The sequence below is a fragment of the Pseudophryne corroboree genome, chromosome 2 (assembly GCF_028390025.1).
Source record: "Pseudophryne corroboree isolate aPseCor3 chromosome 2, aPseCor3.hap2, whole genome shotgun sequence".
Classification (NCBI taxonomy): domain Eukaryota; kingdom Metazoa; phylum Chordata; class Amphibia; order Anura; family Myobatrachidae; genus Pseudophryne; species Pseudophryne corroboree.
In genome coordinates, this window is record NC_086445.1 from 446,314,645 (window position 1) to 446,340,277 (window position 25,633).

The 25,633-nt window shown below is 46.8% G+C and overlaps 1 protein-coding gene across 6 annotated transcripts in view; it reads right to left on the reverse strand.

Annotated features, from left to right (window-relative positions):
• CAMKK1 (calcium/calmodulin dependent protein kinase kinase 1) overlaps nt 1-25,633 on the reverse strand; it is a 484,479-nt gene that overhangs the window by 258,056 nt on the left and 200,790 nt on the right. For all 6 annotated transcript variants that reach the window (XM_063953693.1, XM_063953687.1, XM_063953688.1 and 3 more), the window contains one exon: nt 13,211-13,264. In XM_063953693.1, coding sequence (XP_063809763.1) covers nt 13,211-13,264 — 54 coding nt within the window. The remainder of the gene's footprint in view (nt 1-13,210; nt 13,265-25,633) is intronic.

Consider the following 25,633-nt stretch of genomic DNA (forward strand, 5'->3'; position numbering starts at 1 on the left):
CTCCGGGAGAAACACTTTTTTCTGGACTGTGTCCAGAATCATCCCCAGGAACAGTAGACGTGTCGTCGGGACCAGCTGTGACTTTGGGATATTCAGAATCCAGCCGTGCTGGTTCAGCACTTCCTGAGATAGTGCTACTCCCACCAACAACTGTTCTTTGGACCGTGCCTTTATTAGGAGATCGTCCAAGTACGGGATAATTAAAACTCCCTTTCTTCGAAGGAGTATCATCATTTCCGCCATAACCTTGGTAAATACCCTTGGTGCCGTGGAGAGTCCAAACGGCAGCGTCTGGAATTGGTAATGGCAATCCTGTACCACAAATCTGAGGTACTCCTGGTGAGGATGGTAAATGGGGACATGCAGGTAAGCATCCTTGATGTCCAGGGAAACCATGTAATCCCCCTCGTCCAGGCTTGCAATAACCGCCCTGAGCGATTCCATCTTGAACTTGAATTTTTTTATGTACATGTTCAAGGATTTCAAATTTAAAATGGGTCTCACCGAACCGTCCGGCTTCGGTACCACAAATAGTGTGGAATAGTAACCCCGGCCTTGTTGAAGTAGGGGTACCTTGATTATCACCTGCTGGGAATACAGCTTGTGAATTGCCGCTAGCACCGCCTCCCTGTCTGAGGGAGCAATCGGCAAGGCAGATTTTAGGAACCGGTGGGGTGGAGCCGCCTCGAATTCCAGCATGTATCCCTGAGATACTACTTGAAGGATCCAGGGATCCACCTGTGAGCGAGCCCACTGATCGCTGAAATTTCTGAGGCGGGCCCCCACCGTACCTGGCTCCACCTGTGGAGCCCCACCGTCATGCGGCGGACTTGGAAGAGGAAGCGGGGGAGGACTTTTGTTCCTGGGAACCTGCTGTCTGTTGCAGCCTTTTTCCCCTACCTCTGCCTCTAGACAGAAAAGACCCTCCTTTTCCACGCTTGCTTTTCTGGGTCCGAAAGGACTGAACCTGATAAACTGGCGCCTTCTTAGGCTGTGAGGGAACATGGGGTAAAGATGCTGACTTCCCAGACGTTGCTGTGGAAACTAGGTCGGAAAGACCATCCCCAAATAATTCCTCCCCTTTATAAGGCAAAACTTCCATGTGCCTCTTGGAATCTGCATCTCCCGTCCACTGACGAGTCCATAAGCATCTCCTAGCAGAGATAGACAATGCACTTACTTTAGATGCCAGCCGGCAAATTTCCCTCTGTGCATCTCTCATATATAAGACTGAATCTTTTATATGGTCAATCGTTAGCAGAATAGTGTCTCTGTCTAGTGTGTCAATATTTTCTGACAGTTTTTCTGACCATGCAGCGGCAGCACTGCACATCCAAGCTGACGCAATAGCTGGTCTAAGTATAATGCCTGAGTGTGTGTATACAGACTTCAGGATTGCCTCCTGCTTTCTATCAGCAGGCTCCTTAAGGGCGGCCGTATCCTGAGAGGGTAGTGCCACCTTTTTTGACAAACGTGTGAGCGCTTTATCCACCCTAGGTGGTGTTTCCCAACGTGACCTATCCTCTGGCGGGAAAGGGAACGCCATTAGTACCTTCTTAGGAATTACAAATTTTTTATCAGGGAAAAGCCACGCTTCTTCACACACTTCATTTAGTTCATCTGATGGGGGAAAAACTACGGGTAGTTTTTTCTCCCCAAACATAATACCCTTTTTTGTGGTACCTGGATGTAAATCAGAAATGTTTAACACAACTTTCATTGCCTCAATCATGCAGTGAATGGCCCTGACAGGCATTAGGTTTGGCTCATCATCGTCGACACTGTTATCAGTATTCGTGTCGACATCCGGGTCTGCAAACTGAGGTAGCGGGCGTTTTAGAGTCCCTGACGACCCCTGAGGCACCTGGACAGGCACGAGCTGAGATCCCGGCTGTCCCACATTTGGCATGTCGTCAAATTTCTTATGTAAAGAATCTATACGTGCACTCATTTCTTTCCATAAGTTCATCCACTCGGGTGTCTGCCCCGCAGGGGGTGACGTCCCTTCAAAATGCATCTGCTCCGCCTCCACCTCATTATCCTCATTAAACATGTCGACACAGCCGTACCGACACACCCCACACACACAGGGAATGCTCAACAGAGGACAGGACCCACAAAAAGCCCTTTGGGGGGACAGAGTGAGAGTATGCCAGCACACACCAGAGCGCTATATATATACAGGGACTAACTGAGTTATGTCCCTAATAGCTGCTTTTCATATAATATATGTATATATACTGCCAAATTTAATGCCCCCCCTCTCTTTTCCCTCTTACTGTTGCTGTATATTGCAGGGAAGAGCCAAGAAGCTTCCTTCCAGCCGAGCTGTGAGGGAAAAATGGCGCCAGTGTGCTGAGGAGATAGGCTCCGCACCTTTTTCGCGGCCTATTCTCCCACTTTTTATGGAATTCTGGCAGGGGTATTTACCTCATATATAGCCTCTGGGGTTATATATTGAGGTATTTTAGCCAGCCAAGGTGTTATTATTGCTGCCTCAGGGCGCCCCCCCCCAGCGCCCTGCACCCTCAGTGACCGGAGTGTGAAGTGTGAGAGGAGCAATGGCGCACAGCTGCAGTGCTGTGCGCTACCTTGGTGAAGACAGAGTCTTCATGCCGCCGATTTTCCGGACCATCTTCTTGCTTCTGGCTCTGTAAGGGGGACGGCGGCGCGGCTCCGGGACCGAACACCAAGGACTGGGCCTGCGGTCGATCCCTCTGGAGCTAATGGTGTCCAGTAGCCTAAGAAGCCCAATCCGGCTGCAAGCAGGCGAGTTCGCTTCTTCTCCCCTTAGTCCCTCGCTGCAGTGAGCCTGTTGCCAGCAGGTCTCACTGAAAATAAAAAACCTAAGTCTATTCTTTCTAAGAGCTCAGGAGAGCCCCTAGTGTGCATCCAACCTCGGCCGGGCACGAATTCTAACTGAGGCTTGGAGGAGGGTCATAGTGGGAGGAGCCAGTGCACACCAGGTAGTCTGAAATCTTTCTAGAGTGCCCAGCCTCCTTCGGAGCCCGCTATTCCCCATGGTCCTTACGGAGTTCCCAGCATCCACTAGGACGTCAGAGAAATAGGGATATGCAGGTAAGCATCCTGTATATCCAGGGATACCATATAGTCACCTGGTTCCAAAGCCAGCACAATAGAGCAAAGGGTCTCCATATGAGACTTGGAGACCCTCACAAACTTGTTCAATGATTTGAGGTTGAGAATGGGCTGGGAGGAACCATTCGGTTTGGGGACTAGGAACAGGTTGACCCTTGGCTTTCCCCTTAGGGCCAAAGGAACGAAAGGAAGTACTCTTTGCCTTCGGGGCCGAAGGAGCGGTACTAGGTAGACATGCAGTCTTAGCAGACGCCAAGTCAGCGACAATCTTGTTGAGATCCCCACCAAAGAGGATGTTTCCTTTAAACGGGAGCACCTCCAGGTTTTTCTTAGAGTCCAAGTCCACAGACCAGGACCGCAACCAGAGAATACGGAGGGCCAAAATGGATGTAGTAGCAGCCTTGGCTGCCAAAACACCTGCATCTGAAGCTGCTTCTTTAATGTAATGAGATGCCGTGACAATATAAGAGAGATAATGTCTGGCATGTTCAGAAAAATTGGACGGAAACTCAGCCTCTATTTCCTGAGCCCACGCCTCGATAGCTTCTGCGGCCCAAGTAGCCACAATGGTGGGCCTATGCGCAGCCCCTGTAAGGGTATAGTTAGCTTTTAAGCAGCCCTCCACACGCTTATCCGTCGGCTCCTTAAGTGAAGTGACAGTAGTGACAGGCAGAGCAGATGACACCACCAACCGGCGGTGGAGTTTCCCAATTTTTACTCAATTCTGTCGCAAGGGGATAGCGGACTAGCATCTTCTTGTGCAGGGTGAATTTCTTTCCTGGGTTCTCCCAGGATTCCTGACGTATGTCAACCGAGTGGTCACAATGAGGTAAAACTAATTTAGTAACCTTCTGACGTTTGAACCTGTCTGGTTTCTTAGATGTAGTAGCAGGCTTAGGATCATAATCAATCTGAAGAATGAGCCTGATAGCCTCTAATAGATCAGGAACATCCACCTGTGAAACAGATTCCCTATCAGAAACGTCATGATCAGAGTCTGTGGAGTCAGTATACACGCCATCTTCATCGGAAGAGGTATCTGGAACATGCGTGGATTGAGTGGAAGTAACAGCCCGCTTAGAGGACTTCTTAGGTTTAGTCTTAGACGGGCGAGGGTCAGGAATACATTTATCCAAAAGAGTTATTCAATTGCTGTAACTGAGTGGACAGAGCATCTGTCCATGTCGGATTAACGGCAGGGACCATATAAGGCTGATAAGGCACAGGAGGTCCCATAGGGGACGCAAGTCTAGTTACCAACGTAGTCAGTAAATTAGAAAAGGCAGCCCAAGACGGGCCCTGATGTGCCCCTGTTGGATAACTGACTGGGGGGTACAGAAACCCCAAAACCTGAATCCTCCGCAGCCATGTTATCCTCAAATGCATCTGGGACATCATAATCGCGCACGGCGGAATCAGCCCCAGACCCATCGTTCCCTCTAGCTGACATGATAAGAAAGCGTAAACCACTGGCGACAGAGTACAATATCAGCAGATTTAATACCCAACACAAACCCCCCGTGCAGTGTGACAGCACAAACAGAGGATTTCTGAGGTAAAATGTGACTGAAAAACACAGAGAAAAATACGTATATCCTGTGAAATACCTATATTATCTAATAACCCTGATGCACAGAAGCCTCCTCAGGTTACAGAATATAGGGATAGCAGTAGGAGTGAGATACACGGAGTAGAGATCACCCAGCAGCTATATGCACACACACACAGTCACATGTACAATGCAGGAATTATGACAAACAATAAAACTGCACTGGACTAGCAATACTATTACGGAGTAAAGCTATGTATATAAACAGATATATCAATGCACAGTAAAAACCGGATGAATATTACAGGGTACTTGTACTAAATAACCCTGAAGTATGCACTTGTTATTAACTAACACTGTCTAAACGACATTTGAAATACTTAAGTGTCCTGTAAATGCACAGCGCTGACTAGCAGGCGGCTTTACAGAGGAGGCATCACCCAGCAGTCCCAGAATCAGCGCAGCTGTGTGTAATGGCGCCCAAACGCTGACAGAGTGAGGGAGACAGAGATGCAGCTCCAGTGCAGGAACATTTACTCTAAATGGCGCCCAGGGGCTGGGGGAGGGGCTACAGGTCAGAGCCTTATACCCTTGCTGGACTTCACCACCGGGTGCTGCAGGCCTTAATAAAATGGATTATAGCCTAATCCGACCTGTGCCCTTGCCCTGGTGGTCTAGTAGGGTCCCTGTACTGCCACAGTGTCCACACCAGCGCGCGCGGCCTGCCTCCTAATGGCCGCAGCGGATCGTGATTTCCAGCGGGTCCCGCCTGGGGGACGCTCTTCACTCATCCCTGAGTGCGGCCACGTGATCCCGAAGAAATTCGGTTAGTGTGTGCGCCCTGGGTGAAGAACCGGAGCATCCGCTGTAAGTACCCGGCAACCAGGAATGCAGCAGGGACGTGCAGTCAGGGGAGGCAGGGGAGGCAGTGCCTCCCCTGTCATTCTCCCCTGTCATTAATGATTACAATAATATAAAGAATATACTTATGACACATATTCTGTGTCCTAAGTATATGCTTTCTATTATTTTAATAATTTCTACATTTTAAAACTGGTTAAATTTTTTTTTAGAGGCATCGAGAGCGATGCCTCCTGTGTATAATGGCAAAGGGTAGGATGCGGGGGGCGGGGCCAAGGACAGGGCTGTAAAAGCCCGTTACAAAAACCAGGAAAAGCGGCACCAGTGTGAGTGCCTCGGTGACAGGGGCGTGCTTTCTGCCCATATGAAAGCACGCCCCTGTCACTGCTGCAAATATGATTGGGCCCTGTCCGATCATGGGCTACTCCTGACCCGAGTCCCGCTGGCCGCTTCCGTTCCTCCGGCCAGACCCGCATCACCCTCACACCGCCGGCGCCGCCGCTCATCACCCCCGGACCCCTCACCTGGTGCTGACCTCTCCTCCTGACTATGCGGCGTAGAGCTCTGCGCCGCTAATCACCCGCACACCGCTGGCGCCGCTCATCACCCCCCCTACCCTACCCCTGGTGCTGCTCATCTCCCCCCGCGCCCAACCACCGCTGGTGCTTCTCATCTCCCCCCCCCCCCAAGTGCCAGTGCTGCTCATCTCCCAACCCCCCCCGCCCCCCAACAACCGCTGGTGCTGCACATCCCGCCCCCCCCAGCTCAGTGCCAATACTGCTCAACTCTCCCCCCTACCTCCCTCCCCGCCAGTGCTCATCCCCCCCCCCGCTCACTGCCAGTGCTGCTCATCTTCCCTACAGACTCTACCCCCCCTGCTCACCGCCAGTGCTGCTCATCTCCCCCCTCCACCTCACTACCAGCCGCCGATTGCTTGCCAGCTGAGCTGAGCTGGGCTGTCAGCTGGAGGGAGCGCAGGAGAAGTTGCAGAGGCTTGGCCGCAGCATCCGGGAATATGTGAGAGACCACAGCCGCTATTGACAGACACTGGTGACTGGTGAGTAGCTTGTAAATTCCCAAACTCCCCCCACCCAGTGGCGCCAAGCTATCTTTTTGCTGGTGGGTGCCGTGACGTAATTATGTCGCCGTGGCTGCACACGCAACAGACCAGGAGGCTGACTGTGAGCTGGGGGTGGAGCCGCGGGCTGCAGAATTTACTGCCCGTGGCTCCACCCCAGCTCACAGTCAGCCTCCTGGTCTCTGGGGTATTGGGCGGCTGGGGGAAGCTGTAGTGCGAGGCCGGGGCTTCACTGACACTATCCTGCGCTCACCCCCCGCTGGTGGCTCATTGAGTGTCGGCCGGGGAAAGCTGCAGTGCTGTGCCTGGTGCTCCGCTGAGACTGCTGCGCTCACCCCCACTGGCGACTCATGTGATGTATGTATACACCACATGAGCCACCAGTGGGGGTGATCGCAGCATAGTCATACACCAGATGTGAATTTCGGCTCATTCAGTGTGCTACAAGGTGAATTTCGGCTCATTCAGTGTGCTACAAGGTGAATTTCGGCTCAGTCAGTGTGCTACAATGTGAATTTCGGCTCATTCAGTGTGCTACAATGTGAATTTCGGCTCATTCAGTGTGCTAGAATGTGAATGTCGGCTCATTCAGTGTGCTAGAATGTGAATTTCGGCACATTGAGTGTGCTAGAATGTGAATTTCGTCTCATTCAGTGTGCTACAATGTAAATTTCGGCTTATTCAGTGTGCTACAAGGTGAATTTCGGCTCATTCAGTGTGCTATAATGTGAATTTCGGCTCATTCAGTGTGCTAGAATGTGAATGTCGGCTCATTCAGTGTGCTACAATGTGAATTTCGGCTCATTCAGTGTGCTATAATGTGAATTTCGGCTCATTCAGTGTGCTACAATGTGAATTTCGGCTTATTCAGTGTGCTACAAGGTGAATTTCGGCTCATTCAGTGTGCTATAATGTGAATTTCGGCTCATTCAGTGTGCTACAATGTGAATGTCGGCTCATTCAGTGTGCTACAATGTGAATTTCGGCTCATTCAGTGTGCTATAATGTGAATTTCGGCTCATTCAGTGTGCTACAATGTGAATGTCGGCTCATTCAGTGTGCTACAATGTGAATTTCGGCTCATTCAGTGTGCTACAATGTGAATTTCGGCTCATTCAGTGTGCTACAATGTGAATTTCGGCTCATTCAGTGTGCTACAATGTGAGTTTCGGCTCATTCAGTGTGCTACAATGTGAATTTCGGCTCATTCAGTGTGCTACAATGTGAATTTCGGCTCATTCAGTGTGCTACAATGTGAATTTCGGCTCATTCAGTGTGCTACAATGTGAATGTCGGCTCATTCAGTGTGCTACAATGTGAATTTCGGCTCATACCGTGTGCTACAATGTGAATTTCGGCTCGTACCGTGTGCTATAATGTGAATTTCGGCTCATTCAGTGTGCTATAATGTGAATTTCGGCTCATTCAGTGTGCTACAATGTGAATTTCCGCATATACTTTGTGGTATAATGTGAAATGGGCACCAGTACTAGACAGTATAAGGGGTTCTACTATTGTGGGGTATATGGTGTGGTAAACTACATGGAAGGACACGCGCCCCTTGTGACTGGCCACGCTCCCTTATCCGGAGCGCACGCACCTTCGGCGTGCACATAATTGCAGCCTTCACTTTTCCATATCCCCACTTTAAAATTCCACTTCGACCACTGTGAGGGATGGTATCAGAATCCTGGCGCTTGAGCTGAAGACGGTCAGAATACCGACAGCGTCATCCCAATGTGCAGGATCCCGACAAACCCCCTAACCCTCCCGGCCTGCAGCCTGTACCTAAACTGCCAGGTAGAGCCCATTCCCAAACTGGTACTGCTGGCCAGGGATGACTCTACTTGTCTCCAGCCTCCATCACAAGCAGCAGCGCAGCTGTTGGGAGACCTGCTGCTGCTGGCGGATAATGGAGGTGAGCAGAGTCTGTCCCCATGCTGTCCGAGAGGAGGCTCCAGAATCTGCCTCCTACTGCTTTAGTGCGGGTAGAAGGAGACCCAAGCACAGCAGGCACAGCCAGGGCCGGTGATGACATGCTATAGTGCTATGGATTGTATGAGGAAGGGGGCCCCAAATCCGTGTGTTGCTTAGGGCTCCATGAGGTCTAAACTCGCCTCTGGCAGCGGCCATAGCAGTGGCTTTAGTGGGCATGCCTCACCAGCCACTGACCTCACTGCACGCCACTGGAATGCAGGAGTATACAGCGCCACTGGGAGAGGTGATGGAGCTGCAGCAGGAGATATCAGAATGATATCTAGCAGTAGAGTGCCTCTGCTACAGCCCTTGAAGTCTTCTATCTGTTATGCACACCAGTGCCTGCAGGAATATACTGGTGTCAGAACTGTTATGCACTCCAGTGCCTGCAGGAATGCACTGGTGTCTGAACGGATAGGTATGCAAAACAAATGAACTCACAGACAGACTGGGGAATATGACATTACGTACACAGAAGGTGATAGGGTAACAAAATACACACAAAGTGAACAGAGAAGCCCAGAGGCTAAGGAACTGGGTGTCTCCCTAGTATTAGTAATGCTCAGATGGGAAAAGCAAGATGTTGTGTTTTAATACGTAGAGAACCCGAAATGCTGTTGCTAAGGGCAACAGCAAAACCCTAAAGGGTTACCAACGGGTGTGGCAGTAAACTCCTTGGTCAGAGATGGAATGATAGACACAAGGAGAGTCTCCACAATCCTAATTCTCACTTGCAGTGCACAGGTTCAGCTTACTGCCACTAAACTGACACCTGACACCTTGCACAGTGAGACAGGATTTAGGCAGGCAAGTCTTAGAATACAGCCGCAAACTTGCTAAGTTCACAGAGTAGTAAAAGAACCCCAGCAAGCTAAACGACTGACTCCAGTCTTACTGCTAGGTCTGGATTGGCAGAGTGTAGTACCAAATCCCCAGGCCTATTTGCAGTAAGCAACAACAAATACAAAGCTACACAGTACTGGCTAACTTTCAGGAACTGACTAAACAACAAAGATTCAGCAGCATCTGCTTAACCTGAGAAGAGGCCTTATAAAGCAGGTGCTGTCCACGCCCCACTCAGACCTCACAGACTGTGAGCACAAAAACCAGCACCGGATCCCCTGCCGTGCACAGAGCCTGTAACCACTGCACAGCACAAGACCCGAACCGGAGTATCAGCTGCGCTCAGGTTACTCCGCTAGCACTTGTCTCCCGGTTGCCATGACGACGTGGCAGCACAGGGCAGGAGACCCTAACAGTACCCCCCCTCTGACGAGGGGTCAAAGAACCCCTACCACCGGGTTTATCGGGGAACTGCGAGAAGAAAGAGCGTATCAGTCTGGGGGCATGAAGATCACAACTGCGCACCCACGACCGCTCCTCCGGTGCACCAAAAATGACAGCCGACCCCGAACCATCTTGGAGTCAAGAATCCTTTCAACAACAAACTCCCTCTGGCCACGTATCAGAAGAGGGGAAGGTCTTCCACTGGAAGAAGGATTACTAATCGCCCGTTTTAAAAGGGAACAATGAAATGTTTTATTGATACCCAAAGAACGGGGCAGATCTAACTGAAATGCCACCGGATTGATAACCCTGGTGATCTTATAAGGGCCGATGAACCGGGGGCCTAACTTATGAGATGGCTGTCTCAACTTCAAATTCTTGGTAGACAACCAGACGAAGTCTCCTAATTTGAAGCTGCAGGGTCTTTTCCGCTTATCAAAAACCCTTTTGGTCACTAATGACACAGACACAAGGGCTTTCTTCACTTTCCGCCAAATACCTCTAAGGACCGAAACCACAGAGGAACCACCAGGCGTGGAGTCCAGGGGGTCAAAAGAATTGGCCTTAGGATGATGCCCATACACACAAAGGAAGGGAGAGATCCCTGTAGCAGAGTGAGCCGCGTTGTTATAGGCAAACTCCGCCATGGACAGATGAGCAACCCAGTCAGTCTGACACTTGGAGACATAACACCTGAGGAACTGCTCCAAGGACTGGTTCACCCTTTCAGTCTGCCCATTAGACTGCGGATAGTAGCCTGACGACAAGCTGACAGAAATCTGGAGATCGGAACAAAATGCCCTCCAGAATTTGGCCACAAACTGGGATCCGCGGTCAGAGACCACATCAAGTGGCAACCCGTGGAGACGCACAACATGCAGCATAAATAATTCAGACAGGCGTCTGGCCGATGGCAGCCCAACCAGTGGAACGAAGTGCGCCATCTTCGAAAACCTGTCAACGACAACCCAGATGGCTGTCATCCCCGAGGATTTGGGCAAGTCCACCACAAAATCCATTGAAATGTGGGTCCATGGCTTAGATGGGATAGAGAGTGGATGTAATGGGCCAACAGGAACCCCTCTAGGAGTCTTATTTCGGGCACAGATGTCACATGCCCGAACCCACTGATCCACATCCTTAGCCACCGAGGGCCACCACACCGCCCTAGATAGCAACTCCCGAGTTCTGGCAATACCCGGGTGACCTGCCGACTTCTTGGCATGGAATTCCAGGAACACTCGCTGTCTTAACCTAGGAGGCACAAACAAAAGACCTACCGGAAGGTCTGGAGGAGCCTGCTCCTGTGCTCTAAGGACTAATGATAAGAGGTCCTGGGTAATGCCCACTTTAATACATGATGGGGACACAATGGGCAACGGCTCCTCGGTGGTCTCCTGGATTGGAGCAAAACTCCGCGAGAGCGCATCAGCCTTGATGTTTTTTGACCCAGGGCGATATGTTATCAAAAAATTAAAGCGAGCAAAAAACAAAGCCCATCGTGCCTGCCTGGCATTGAGACGCTTCGCTGACTCTAAATATGCCAGATTCTTATGGTCGGTGAGAATTGAGACCACAAACTTAGCCCCCTCAAGCCAGTGTCTCCACTCCTCGAGTGCATCCTTACTAGCCAACAATTCCCGGTTACCCACGTCATAATTCATCTCGGCAGGCGAAAATTTACGGGAAAAGTAAGCACAGGGATGAAGGCGATTATCAGACACTCCCATCTGAGAAAGCACTGCCCCAATACCCATCTCAGAGGCATCCACCTCCACCACAAAAGGACGCTCTGGATCTGGGTGTCGCAGCACCTTGGCCGATACAAATGCCCTTTTGAGACGGGCAAAAGCCGCTTTAGCCTCACAAGACCAGTGAGCAACATCCGCCCCTTTCTTAGTGAGTGCCACCAAGGGCGCCACTATAGACGAAAATCCAGCGATAAATCATCTATAAAAATTCGCAAAGCCCAGGAAACGCTGAAGCGCCTTCAAACTAGTGGGCTGCACCCAATCCAGGACTGCCTGTACCTTGGAACCCTCCATTTGGAAACCTTCTGGGGAGATAATATATCCTAGAAATGCGATTTGCTGAACTTCAAATTCGCACTTCTCCAGCTTCGCCCCAAGCCGGTGGTCTCTGAGTTTCTGGAGGACTAAGCGTACATGCTTCCGATGTTCCTCCAGGGAATGGGAGAAGATTAGGATTTCATCTAAGTATACAACTAAGAATCTATCCAAATATTCCCTGAGCACATCATTCATGAAATCCTGGAAGACTGCCGGGGCATTACAGAGCCCAAAAGGCATCACCAAATATTCATAATGCCCTGAGTGGGTATTAAAGGCAGTCTTCCATTCATCCCCCTCTCTTATTCGGATTAGATTGTACGCACCGCGTAGGTCAATCTTAGAAAAAATGGTGGCAGTACGAAGCTGGTCAAACAAGACCGAAATGAGAGGCAGTGGGTATGAGTTTTTAATCGTGATACGGTTCAATTCCCTGAAGTCGATGCAGGGTCGCAACGAACCGTCCTTTTTACCCACGAAGAAGAACCCCGACCCAACTGGAGACTGTGAAGGTCTGATAAATCCCTTAGCCAAGTTCTCCTGAATGTACTCTGCCATAGCCTGAGTCTCAGGACGTGACAGGGAGTACCAAATCCCCAGGCCTATTTGCAGTAAGCAACAACAAATACAAAGCTACACAGTACTGGCTAACTTTCAGGAACTGACTAACCAACAAAGATTCAGCAGCATCTGCTTAACCTGAGAAGAGGCCTTATAAAGCAGGTGCTGTCCACGCCCCACTCAGACCTCACAGACTGTGAGCACAAAAACCAGCACCGGATCCCCTGCCGTGCACAGAGCCTGTAACCACTGCACAGCACAAGACCCGAACCGGAGTATCAGCTGCGCTCAGGTTACTCCGCTAGCACTTGTCTCCCGGTTGCCATGACGACGTGGCAGCACAGGGCAGGAGACCCTAACACTATCTTCTTTAAAATAGCTCTTCTGAGGGCTGCTGGAGCAGCCCTGCCTTTTAGCTGCCTGAACTGCAGGCACCAACTTACAAACTGAGCTCCTGTGCACGGAGGCGGGGTTATAGAGGAGGCAGCGCTGAGCATCTTGGGAACAGTCAAAGCTTTTAGCCTGTTGGTGCCTCAGATCAAGATCCTACTCTACACCCCCGATGTTAATCCCTGTGGAATACCAGTGTACCCCGCTGCAGAAATACTTCTGGCCACCTGAAGCCATACTCATTAACCCAAACCAGTGCTGGGTGTGTGTATTGTTAGCATTAGACATCTACAAGTATTAAACTCACAATAAGTATGAAAAAAATGACATATCACTTACATAATACTTGTCATCACTTTGATTGTAAGCCAGTTTCACAACCCCATATGAGCCCTATAAATAGAAAGACACAATTATTACTGGAGAACATTACATTCCAAACAATGGATCTGATTCAGAGATGGGTCCAATGATTATGCTGGCCGCAGTAGAGCTATTTATGGCCACTATGAATGAGTCACAGACACAATGAGCACACGCAAATGCAGTGTGGATTTATTTGCAGCTAGTGATTGTTTGAGGGAGGGAACGGGGATAGGGTGGCTAAATCGAAGCCGCAGTTTAGAATATTACGGTGTGCATCCCTGAATCAGGCCCACTATTCTTACATGAGCAGCTGAAAAGATAAGGACTTTTACAATCTGTTTTACAGAAGTACTGCATGCTTGAAAAGTTTAATGGGGCAGATGTATTAGCCTTCATGTATTAACCTGGAGAAGACATAAGAAAGTGATAAACCAGTGATAAGTTCAAGGTGATAAATGCACCAGCCAGTCAGCTCCTAACTGTTAATTTGCATATTGGAGCGGATTGGCTGGTGCGTTTATCACCTTTCACTTATCACTGGTTTATCACTTCCTTATGCCTTCTCCAAGTTAATACATCTGCCCCTAAGTTTGTTAGATAATTACACAGTGATTTCATTAAACTACAATCCCACAGGCCAATCACAGAGCATAGTTTCATATTTTCCCACTTGCGGATGTCAAAAAGTAAACTCTGCTAGAGAGGAACTGCAATGGTCAAAATGGTACACATTCTTTGTAATTACCCACTTAAACAACCTGATAAATACTACTACTATTAATAATAGACTGAGAAGATTCTTTATTCAAACACTTATTTTATCTTTAGAAAAAGATTTATATAAAGAACATTCAAGTTACATTAATCAGAATTCCTAATGATAAAACACACACAAAAACGGAGACCAACAAAAGGGAGAGCTAAAGGAAAGTTAACAAGATAATAAGTGGAGGGCTACAAGGAAGTTAACAAGTCTGTAGTCTCATAAAATAATAAAAGCTTAACTGGCAAGCTACACAAAATGCATTTAAAGCTTTTCAAATACTGAATATGTACACTATGAGCCTAATTCAGTAAGGATTGCAAATTCTGCTAATTAGCAGAATTTGCAAAACTTTTGGTAGCATGCTGGGGGCCGCCCATCGCAGGGCAATTCTTACCGCCACCTCCCCCCTTCAACAAGCAGAAATTGCGAACGCATCGCAATTTCTGCTTGTTAGCAGAAATAGAGGATGCCTCCTGCTGGCGCAGCTTCACTGCACTCACAGGAGGCCCGCCGTCATGCACCCGATCGTGGCGGCTGCGTATGACATCACGCAGCCACCGTGATCATGCCCCCGCCGTGCCCCCGTTTGCACCACACTGCCCCCGCAACGCTCAGTCTCTGCCCTGGAAACGGCGAGTTGACACCCCACCTCGCCTCTGCCTGATTGGCAGGCAGAGGTGATCATCACAGAAAGTGCGTGTGTATGAGCAGGACAGGCACTGCGCAAGCGCCCGCAGGGCAATCGTAATAATTTCGATTGGATCGCAATTTGCGATCCAACCTGAATTAGCCCCTATGTCAAGACAGAAAATATTTGCACTATATGTGCATTTGAGAAATATGGGGATCACACAACGTCAGTGTAGGACACAATGGAGTGATTTTTTTTGACACTACACATCTACCAAAGCCACACACTGCGACTTATTAGTGATAGCACATGCACAGAGAATTTATTCCAAAGTGAGTGACAGGTAGTCAGCGTTTGGGGGAGATAATGGAGGGTGGCTAGAAAAATGCAGGAGTGTCAGGACCATAGTCAGTGCCCTAGTCAGCCACAAATTCGATCGCAGCTGGAGAGCCCTCGGCACCTTAGGAGAGCCGCTCAGCCTGAGACAGCAAAGGTTTGCTACGAGGTACGATGTGTATCCAATGTTCCTGCTATGTAGGTTAGTGGCGGACGTAAGCCGCCAGAGGTGCGGCCCTGCGTTCAAAATCGCAGCTTAGCATGCAGCCTCTGAATCAGGCCCAATAAGTGGAAAATAATAAATACAGAAACTAGCATATGATTGCTGCTGTATCTATAATCAGTGCAGGATGTGCTGTGCACATGGGCTTCTGAGTCTAATGGGGCCACACCACACACCCTGCACCCATTCATCCGTTGGCACCACAGAAATCACCGGGAAAGTGACTCAGTTGCATTTTCAGCAGTAAGAGAGGAAGGGGGCCTGCATAAAGACTGCATATTAGCCCCCTGCTCTGTTAAGCTGCCCTGCATAATGATACAAGTTGTTTTCTTGAAAGTTAAGACAGCAGTAAGGCACAAAAGCATTCTGTACTAGGCTCACTGGCTGTTTGCTCATTGGGTATTGATTAAAAAAACAAAAAGTATAGTGACAATCTATACAATGGGGCAGATGTATTAAACCACATGTCTTCTCATTCTTCACTTTTCCTTCCTCTCTGTCACGGTTCATCATTGCTGTATGACCAGATCATACAGCCCACCAACAACCTTTGCAATCTGGTGGACCATTATGCAATAGATAGCACCTTTCCTTGTGTATCAATGCCTATTTCCCTATAGATTGTAAGCTTGCAAGCAGGGCCTTCTTACCTCTATGACTGTTTGTTATTACCCAGTTTTGTTAGATCTATTGTTATTTCCAATTGTAAAGCGCAACGGAATTTGCTGCGCTATATAAGAAACTGTTAATAAATAATAAATAAATAAATTAACCTGGAGAAGGGATAAAGAAGTAATAATGCACCAGCCAATCATTATGGATTTGAAAATTGACAGTTAGGAGCTGACCGGCTGGTGCGTCATCACCTTGCACTTATCACTGCGTTATCACTTCTTTATCACTTCTCCAGGCTTAATACATCTGGGTCAGATGAGCTTCTGTCACTTTAAACAATCCACTCCATTTATTTGTGCATGTGTCAGTGAGTTTAGTGCTTTTATCTCGGCTGTTCTGCTTTCTATATTGAACAACTGCTTTAAATGTCCCTGTTTCATAGTTTAAAGCACACTCTTGTTTGCTTACAGTGCATTCCCTCTTTTCATATTGTCCTGTACGATTTCTTTCCTGTGCTGGTATCAGTGGCGGACTGGGACATGAAGGGCCCACCGGGGCAATGTAGTTGTAGGGGCCCATGCTTAGAGGTGTAGCCAGTCTCCACAGAGGTTTAGCTAACCATTAGAGATTACATAGACTGGGCCCCTTGAGAGATAGAGAGAGATAGGAAACACTGCTAGTGCATGCATGTTAATGTACCAGGTTAATAACAGGAGGAATACACCATAGTCCTGTGCAGTATAATGTAACATATGTATAATTCAAGTGCACAGTCTGAAATGTGGAGAGGAGAATGTGGGCCACAGACAGTGGGACCCACTGGGGTTTCCCCTGTACCCCTGTGGGCCAGTCCGACCCTGGCTGGTATTTATATACAGTCTTGGTTTTTACGCAACCTAATGTCATTCTGCTTCAGGCCTTTTTACTAGAGCAGTGGTTCTCAAACTCGGTCCTCAGGACCCCACACGGTGCATGTTTTGCAGGTAACCCAGCAGGTGCACAGGTGTATTAATTACTCACTGACACATTTTAAAAGGTCCACAGGTGGAGCTAATTATTTCACTTGTGATTCTGTGAGGAGACCTGCAAAACATGCACTGTGTGGGGTCCTGAGGACAGAGTTTGAGAACCTGTGTACTAGAGTATTTATTAGTGTGCTTTAAATATCAGTTAAACTGTATTGTAGAATGGAGATAAATTACTGTCTCCAGCATTTGATTCATCTGCTCCTTCACATCTTCTCCAAAGTCTCATTTAGTATCATTTTCTTAGCAGGAATAATTATGCTGATTAAACGGTTTATTTACTGTAGTCCTGGCCGGGATTTTTTTTCCCCACCGTCTCTTTCTTATCTCTCTTTAGCTCTCTCCTGACTTTTTCTCCATCTCTCTCTTCAGTCTCAACTTTTTCTTTTATCAGCACTTGATTTTGTCATATAGATTACCCTTAGCAATATCTTTTTTTTTCTTTTCATACCTTATTTACTTTATCTGACATCTTCCACGTGCTCTACAGGGTTGTATCTATTTCCTTTTTTCCAGTTTGGTGATACATTTTTGTTGTGGATAGTGTTGTGATGTCATTATTGGTTGATTTTTCTGGGAGTCTATTTTCATGATAATGTGGTACAGTATGTGATGAGTTAAGTAAATAAAACAGAAGTGTTTGGAGACTGCAGGGTGTATATTTACTAAAAGTCAATATGGGTAAATTTTTGGTCGATGTTTGGTCGATTTTGTATTTCAGGGTTTAAATCCAACTGATTCCTCTAGATTTCTTGTATTCTTTTGGCCTATTTTAGTGATATCTGTGTTCACAGTCTGTAGAAATCTACTTCTCATTAATCTGTTGCATGTACAGTATGAGTGGTCTCACAAACTCTTGCAATGTGCCTGAGTTCACTAGCCTCTGACTGGGATGCTTGAGCCTAAAACCTGTTCCAGAATATGCTTCTTTGATCAGTCATCATACAGGGAGGGGAGAATGCAAAATAAGCGTAGTATAAACAGGGCTGGCATGTCACCAAACATATGTGACTTACAATTTTACATAACATGGAGTAGAGATCTAGACCAGGCCTGTCCAACCTGCGGCCCTCCAGCTGTTGTGAAACTACAATTCCCAGCATGCTAAAACTGTGTAAGAGCATGCTGGGATGTGTAGTTTCACAACAGCTGGAGGACCGCAGGTTGGACAGGCCTGATCTAGGCTATATTAGTAACAGCACTACATGCAGTCCCTGTAACTGCTCAAGCAATATTAAGCCCTGGGCTATTGCTGTATTCCAGCACCAACAACTGTCCCACGGTTTGGCAATTCTTGGCACTCATGTATTCTTAACTACTTCTCTTTTTCCCCTAAGGGTTTGAAACACTATCTGTAAATGATTGTTTGGTCTCTTAACGCTAAATGCATTAGCGATTATTCTCATATAGTACATTGTGATGTTTTATGTGTCGATTTAATGTACTATAACATTTTCCTAGCTTTCTGATATCCTTCATTTATCTTCTGAACCACTTTCCTTTCCAGGCAAAACACAAAGTCCTTTCAGAAATAAAATAAGAAAAAGGACAAATAGAGAATAACATTTCATGCAGTTACAATCTATATACAATTCATATTAAAATAAATGGCTGTAATCATAAAGAACAATGGGCAGAAACATGAAAAACAGAAAGCAAACATTATAAATCAGGTTACATTAAGGCATAACAAACATAGCCATGGGACAGAAGCTAGGAAAGGTCAATGAGCCATAAGCCAAGAACCAGACACAGGACAGGGTTACATGAATTTTTTAGGGAACTGGTTCTGGCAAACAGAGATTGTAAACTAAGCAGAACTTGCAATTAAATATGCTTTTCTTCACAGGCTAACAACTTAATAAATATTTTTTAATACAATTAATTTTCTAGTTTTCAGTTGTGCTGGAACAGTACATACTGAATGTAGGTTGCTAAGCATCATATTAATAATATGTAGGATAGTCACTGCTTGTTCTACAAGAGACATCAAGTATCTAAGCATTGTGTCAAAATGGATTTCTGTACTGTGTGTGCAGTGTTCAATGCACTTCATTTACCCATTGTTATGTCGTCAGTGATTGAATGTGTCATAGTCACATTTAAGTTCCAGGGGGGCACACAGCACACACATTGCACACGTATAGTTTTAATACTCATCTTTCTGGAGTCCTGCGACGTGAGCTGCAGCAAAATGTCACATCCAAAATGGCCACCGTGCTTGCGCAGTAGATAACTGGTCTCCGGACCAAGGCAGCCGCCATGTTTCTGGAGACCTGCGCATGTGCTAAAGACTCCGGAACACTGCCGGAGCTTGGGGCGCCATGGAGAGGGGGGGGGGGCACCCGGAGTCTGGACACAGACCCCCTCCTCTTTTAAAAACGCCCCTAAGTTCCTTCAGTATTCAAACCTCAGCTCCCCTTTTAGAAACCCTGGAATCCCACGGGAGAATGTGCTATCAAAGAGAGAACCAAAGGGTGCACTCCATAGTCTGCAAAATACTCTAATCCATAAAATACATGAATAGAGGTTTAAAAGCACATAAAATGCACGTACCAAACAAATAAACAGTGGGAACCGGTTACCGCATAGTGTTACCAGTATCTCAGTAAGGCAGACGGTCCAGTGTTGGTAGCAGTATGCCTGACAAAGATACCAACAAAACCATGGAGCGCCCACTTTGTTTCTCGTTTTGACAGTATATATATATATATATATATATATATATATATATATATATACATACATACACACACATACACACACACACACACACACACACAAATACACATACTGCTCAAAGAAATAAAGGGAAAAGTAGAATAACATATCCTAGATCTGAATGAATGAAATATTCTTATTAAATACTTTGTTCTTTACATAGTTGAATGTGCCGATAATAAAATCACACAAAAATTATCAATGGAAATCAAATTTATTAACCCATGGAGGTCTGGATTTGGAGTCACACTCAAAATTAAAGTGGAAAAACACACTACAGGCTGATCCAACTTTGATGTAATGTCCTTAAGACAAGTCAAGATGAGGCTCAGTAGTGTGTGTGGCCTCCACGTGCCTGTATGACCTCCCTACAACGCCTGGGCATGCTCCTGAAGAGGTGGCGGATGGTCTCCTGAGGGATCTCCTCCCAGACCTGGACTAAAGCATCCGCCAACTCCTGGACAGTCTGTGGTGCAACGTGGCGTTGGTGGATGGAGCGAGACATGATGTCCCAGATGTGCTCAATTGGATTCAGAACTGGGGAACGGGTGGGCCAGTCCATAGCATCAATGCCTTTGTCTTGCAGGAACTGCTGACACACTCCAGCCACATGAGGTCTAGCATTGTCTTGCATTAGGAGGAACCCAGGGCCAACCGCACCAGCATATGGTCTCACAAGGGGTCTGAGTATCTCATCTCGGTACCTAATGGCAGTCAGGCTACTTCTGACGAGCACATGGAGGGCTGTGCGGCCCCCCAAAGAAATGCCACCCCACACCATTACTGACCCACTGCCAAACCGGTCATGCTGGTGGATGTTGCAGGCAGCAGAACGTTCTCCTTGGCGTCTCCAGACTCTGTCACATGTGCTCAGTGAGAACCTGCTTTCATCTGTGAAGAGCACAGCGCGCCAGTAGCGAATTTGCCAATCTTGGTGTTCTCTGGCAAACGCCAAACGTCCTGCACGGTGTTGGGCTGTAAGCACAACCCCCACCTGTGGACGTCGGGCCCTCATACCACCCTCATGGAGTCTGTTTCTGATCGTTTGAGTAGACACATGCTCATTTGTGGCTTGCTGGTGGTCATTTTGCAGGGCTCTGGCAGTGCTCCTCCTGTTCCTCCTTGCACAAAGGCGGAGGTAGCGGTCCTGCTGCTGGGTTGTTACCCTCCTACGGCCTCCTCCACGTCTCCTGATGTACTGCCCTGTCTCCTGGTAACGCCTCCATGCTCTGGACACTACACTGACAGACACAGCAAACCTTCTTGCCACAGCTCGCATTGATGTGCCATCCTGGATGAGCTGCACTACCTGAGCCACTTGTGTGGGTTGTAGACTCCGTCTCATGCTACCACTAGAGTGAAAGCACCGCCAGCTTTCAAAAGTGACCAAAACATCAGCCAGAAAGCATAGGAGCTGAGAAGTGGTCTGTGGTCACCACCGGCAAAACTGCTGCTTTATTGGGGGTGTCTTGCTAATTGCCTATAATTCCCACCGGTTGCCTATTCCATTTGCACAACAGCATGTGAAATTGATTGTCAATCAGTTTTGCTTCCTAAATGGACAGTTTCATTTCAGAGAAGTGTGATTGACTTGGAGTTACATTGTGTTGTTTAAGTGTTCCCTTTATTTTTTCGAGCAGTGCAATATAAATAAATATATATATATATATATATATATATATATATATATATATATATATATATATATATATATATATATAGAGAGAGTTTTAAGGTCAGTGCGCTTGGTCTCACGTCCAAATGTTCCTTTTAAAACAAGGCGTAGACTGAAAGTCCTGCTATTTAGATTTAGTCGGTCGTAGATGCTCCGTCAGTAATCACCTCCCAAACTTCTTTGGTGGCTGCTCAGTTCTTCAGAAGATGACTTGGGTATGTTCAGTCATGCAATTCTGTGAAGGCAGGGGAGAAGAACAAGCGCCATATGGTGTAGTATTTTAAATAAATGGGAGTGATGGATACGTATATAAGATATAAGTACCGGATTGATTCTTGAGATTAGGCCTGTCTGTCTCACTGAATTCCTTGTGGCTGTTCCCCACCTAGGAGACAAAGATCATCGCCATATGGTGTAGTAACCTTAAATATGTCTTGGGGTACCCTCCCCTATATTTCATGCGTACCAAAAGAGAGATTCAATATAGCATGTAGGATATACTTATATCCAGGTAGATAAAGTCGGTCCAATATGGTGTAACGGCTGAATCAATCGACTGCTACTGCCTTATATAGTAATATCAATAAAGTATTTAATCCACGAAAAGTAATAATATACAAATTCAGATAAAAATAAAAATAAAACAAATGAAATAATCTTAGCTGATTAGTATAGGCAGTAGTCTGGTCAGTCCCAACGCGTTTCGCCTCCAGGGCTTCCTCAGGAGAATACATCATATCAGTAAGGTGCACATATTTATAGTGCTTTCGGTTTCGTTTTCACCAGCACTTCCGGTTCGCGTCATTTCCGGAGCCGGAAGTGCTTGGTCCGACTTAGATACTAAATACATACAAGGCTTGACACATATCATTAAATAACATTGGTGGTGCAGTGTTAACAGAGCCATGAGAGCAGTCTGTGTGTGCAGAGAGAGACGGACACACAGTCCGTGTGTACCGTGAAACCGGAAGTGACGCGGCTCGTCCCGGCCATTGCCGCGTCACTTCCGGTTTGGAATAGAGCCAGCGTGCGTTCCAGCAGTAATACTGGGCACATCCTGTTTAGGGTTGGCAGGCTGGTTGGCGGAAATAGCATGTATATTGTGGTAAATGTGTTGAAATAGGGAAGTCAGAATCACGGATGCTTAGCAGCAATTGACATGTACGAGTGAAGCCATATACATATGTGGATTCAATTATAGTGCATAAATGAGAGATAAAAGAGAGATAAAAGAGATCGAGGATATGAGTAAATAAAATTAGATAAAAATGCCACATAAATATATACATAAAAATATACTTAAAAAATATACATATATAAAAAAATTTTTTATATATAAAAAACATATACATAAAAAAATACATAAAATACAAAAATGTAAAAAATGTATGTAGGTATGTATAAAAGTATATGTATATGATATATAATAAGTGTTACAATGACACATTACTATGCAGAAATACAATGATCCTTGATATATTTCTTATGGTGGGATATTCTATGAGTCTAGTAGGATGCAAAAAATCCAAGATTTTTTCTAAATGTAGTCAGGTATAATATGCACAGACAATTAAATAATTAAATAATCCCCGAGAAGATTAGTACTCATTCTTGCAGGATAAAGGAGCTCTTTCTCAGCGAGCCCGTTGCACAGGCTAGAATGCAGCTTAAGTGTACCTCATAGGAAGGGGGCAATCTCGTAGCCTTCATTATGGCCATGTGGTTGGAGGGTATTTAGAGTAAAAATCCAGTACATCTATATATATATTTTCAAAGTCGAAAAATATAGCGACCTATGATGCCTTGTACTAACCCCATGCGCTTGCCCGCTGCACATTCTCTCCCGTGCGTGCGCATATTCGCAGTTGCGTGACGGCGCCTCCACGGTCGTGCGCTCAGGCGCGTGGTATGTGCATTTACGGTAGAGTTTGTATGCGTCTGGCGGGCGACTCGATCGTTACATAGTTAATTCAAATAATGTATTTTATAGGTTATGGTCCCCTTAATAATATCAGTGAGTTTGTTTAGTGTAACTGATTCATGGACAGAGAGATCCCTCTTTACATGATACGAAGGGTCAGACAGGTTTTGAGCAGTGGTGTTTAGTATGCAACGGTAGAGTATATTATTAGTAACATTCCGGTGTTGGTTTGAAAGAGATTAATCGCTCCTGCGAATAGTTATGTTTATAAGAAGTTTATGGACATTTACTGTATTTGCAGTTCATTATCCATGCGGCGGGAATCCTGAGATTCCCTCCCACCTGAGCAGTATGAAATAGTCACAACCCACCTGTTCGAATCAACCTATGACCTTTTGTTATAATGTGAAGACAGATTCCTGTGTCCAATTAACAATGAGATTGTAGGCCCCTTTGTAGTGTACTGTATGTAGTGTATATAAGAACAGCCAGCCAGGGCCAGCTCAGTCTACTCTCCACAACGATTTTCATCAATGACTAACTAGAGAGCTGGTTCCAGGACTGCGCAGCGATCATTCCCCAGTGTGTAAGTTTTTCTCTGTAACCAACTTGTTCTCTGTTTGTATTTGCCATACTCTCTCTCTCTCTGTTATTGTTTAGGATTAAGAAACTGTTGTATATTGTATAATTTCAGTTATTCTGTTTAGGTGTTTTAGGTTAGTGCTGTAATGTATAAGCTGTAACTGTTTTCTCCTTTTACATACTAAAATCATCTAGATAAAGGTTTTGGAACCTTGCAAGGTATTGTGTGTTTATCATTACATTGCTAAGGGTATTCGGAGTGTCTCAATCGCTCAAGCAGCTTTTACATAATAGAGGTTAATCAGCGTTACATTGTGTTGCATACAAGGTTTACTGTGTGTCATCCTGTGAGCGTCTGCGCCGCTCGTGTTCCTCTTGTGGGCACAGCGTCCGCTACGCTAGTAGCGTAGCATTACGGTACTCGGACCGTCGTGCGTCTCGACCACGGCCTAGCGTCTGCTACGCTAAGTGTGTACCCTTACGGTACCACGTACGCCCATTGCGTACTGAGTCTCTTACCAATATATAGTGAATGTTATAAGATAAATAATTAGCTTTATCAATATATACACACACACACACACACACACACACACACACACACACATAAAATGGAATAAAATGGATGTGTGTATGTTCCAGCAAAACTCTGAAATGCCTGGAGCAATTTACACCAAACTTGGTATACATACGACTTACAATGTGGAAAAAAATACTGTGGGGGTAGGACACCGCTAGCACCCCTAGGGGTGGGGGTGGGAAGGGGGTCACATGTAAAAATCCATAGTTTTCGGGGGCGCTGAGATGAATAGTGACACTCCCGATGCCGTTTCAGTCCAGCTTCAGCCCCCATCAGCATGGGGGGTGAGAAGGCTTGAAAAATAAAAGGTCTATGTACATATGTGACACTGCAGTGCTGCTAACTCACAAAGGCAAAGGGGATGGAAAACTGTGCAGCCTGCCCAATTGTCCTCCTCCTCTCAAAGCTAGCAGCTCCTCACAGCGCTGGGAGGGGTGCAGGGCAGTGTGGGAGGCCTAGTAAGCCGGGACAGGGAAAGACGTCTGACGTCAACATGTCTCTCCCGAATTGCGGTGTGGTGGGTGGGGAGGGCTGAGTGAGCTGGCATCCAGGGCAGATTCCAGTGTCAAGGCAGAGAGAGGCAGAGACCCGGGAGCCGGCGGCAGCGCTCCTGAGTCCCCTGCAGAGGCGGTGGTGGCTGGACTCAGAGACCTGAGATTGTCGCAGTACGGTAGGGAGGGGGGGGGGGGGCATGCAGCGCTCAGAGTCCCTTCAGAGGCAGCCGGAGACAGGCGGCAGCGATTGAGAAGCTAAACAAGGAGAACTAGGGCCCTTTGGAAAAGTCAGCCTATCCCTGCAAACCTTACATATATAACATACAGCGGGCGGAGCTTGGTCTGTCATCCCAGCATTTACAGCACTGACTAGGGCAGCATCAGAGGCGGGACGGGGCAGAGAATGAGGCGGATTATTCTCCCCAGCGCCATCCTTTTGACAGCATCAATCAGAGGAAGGCCCGCCCGGAGGTGCAGTCTGACAAAGATTGGCAGCGGCGGGCGGAGCATGTCCTGTTGTAAGTCTAATTAGTTCACCAGGAAGTACTTCAAAATTAAAGTATGTATGTATGTATGTATGTATGTATGTATGTATGTATGTATGTATGTATGTATGTAGTATCCAAATAATCCGGCACTCTTGCTAATATCCAACTACCTGGGTGCCATTGTCAAATATTGCATACATAGTAGAGTCCGAACAATCAAATGCTCCAGACAGGCACGGCACTCCAGGACTAGCTGTAAAGATATTTAATGCTCCAGCTTCAAAGCACAAGCATGTTACAATGCTGCATTTCGGGCCATGCAAGGCCCTTCATCAGGTA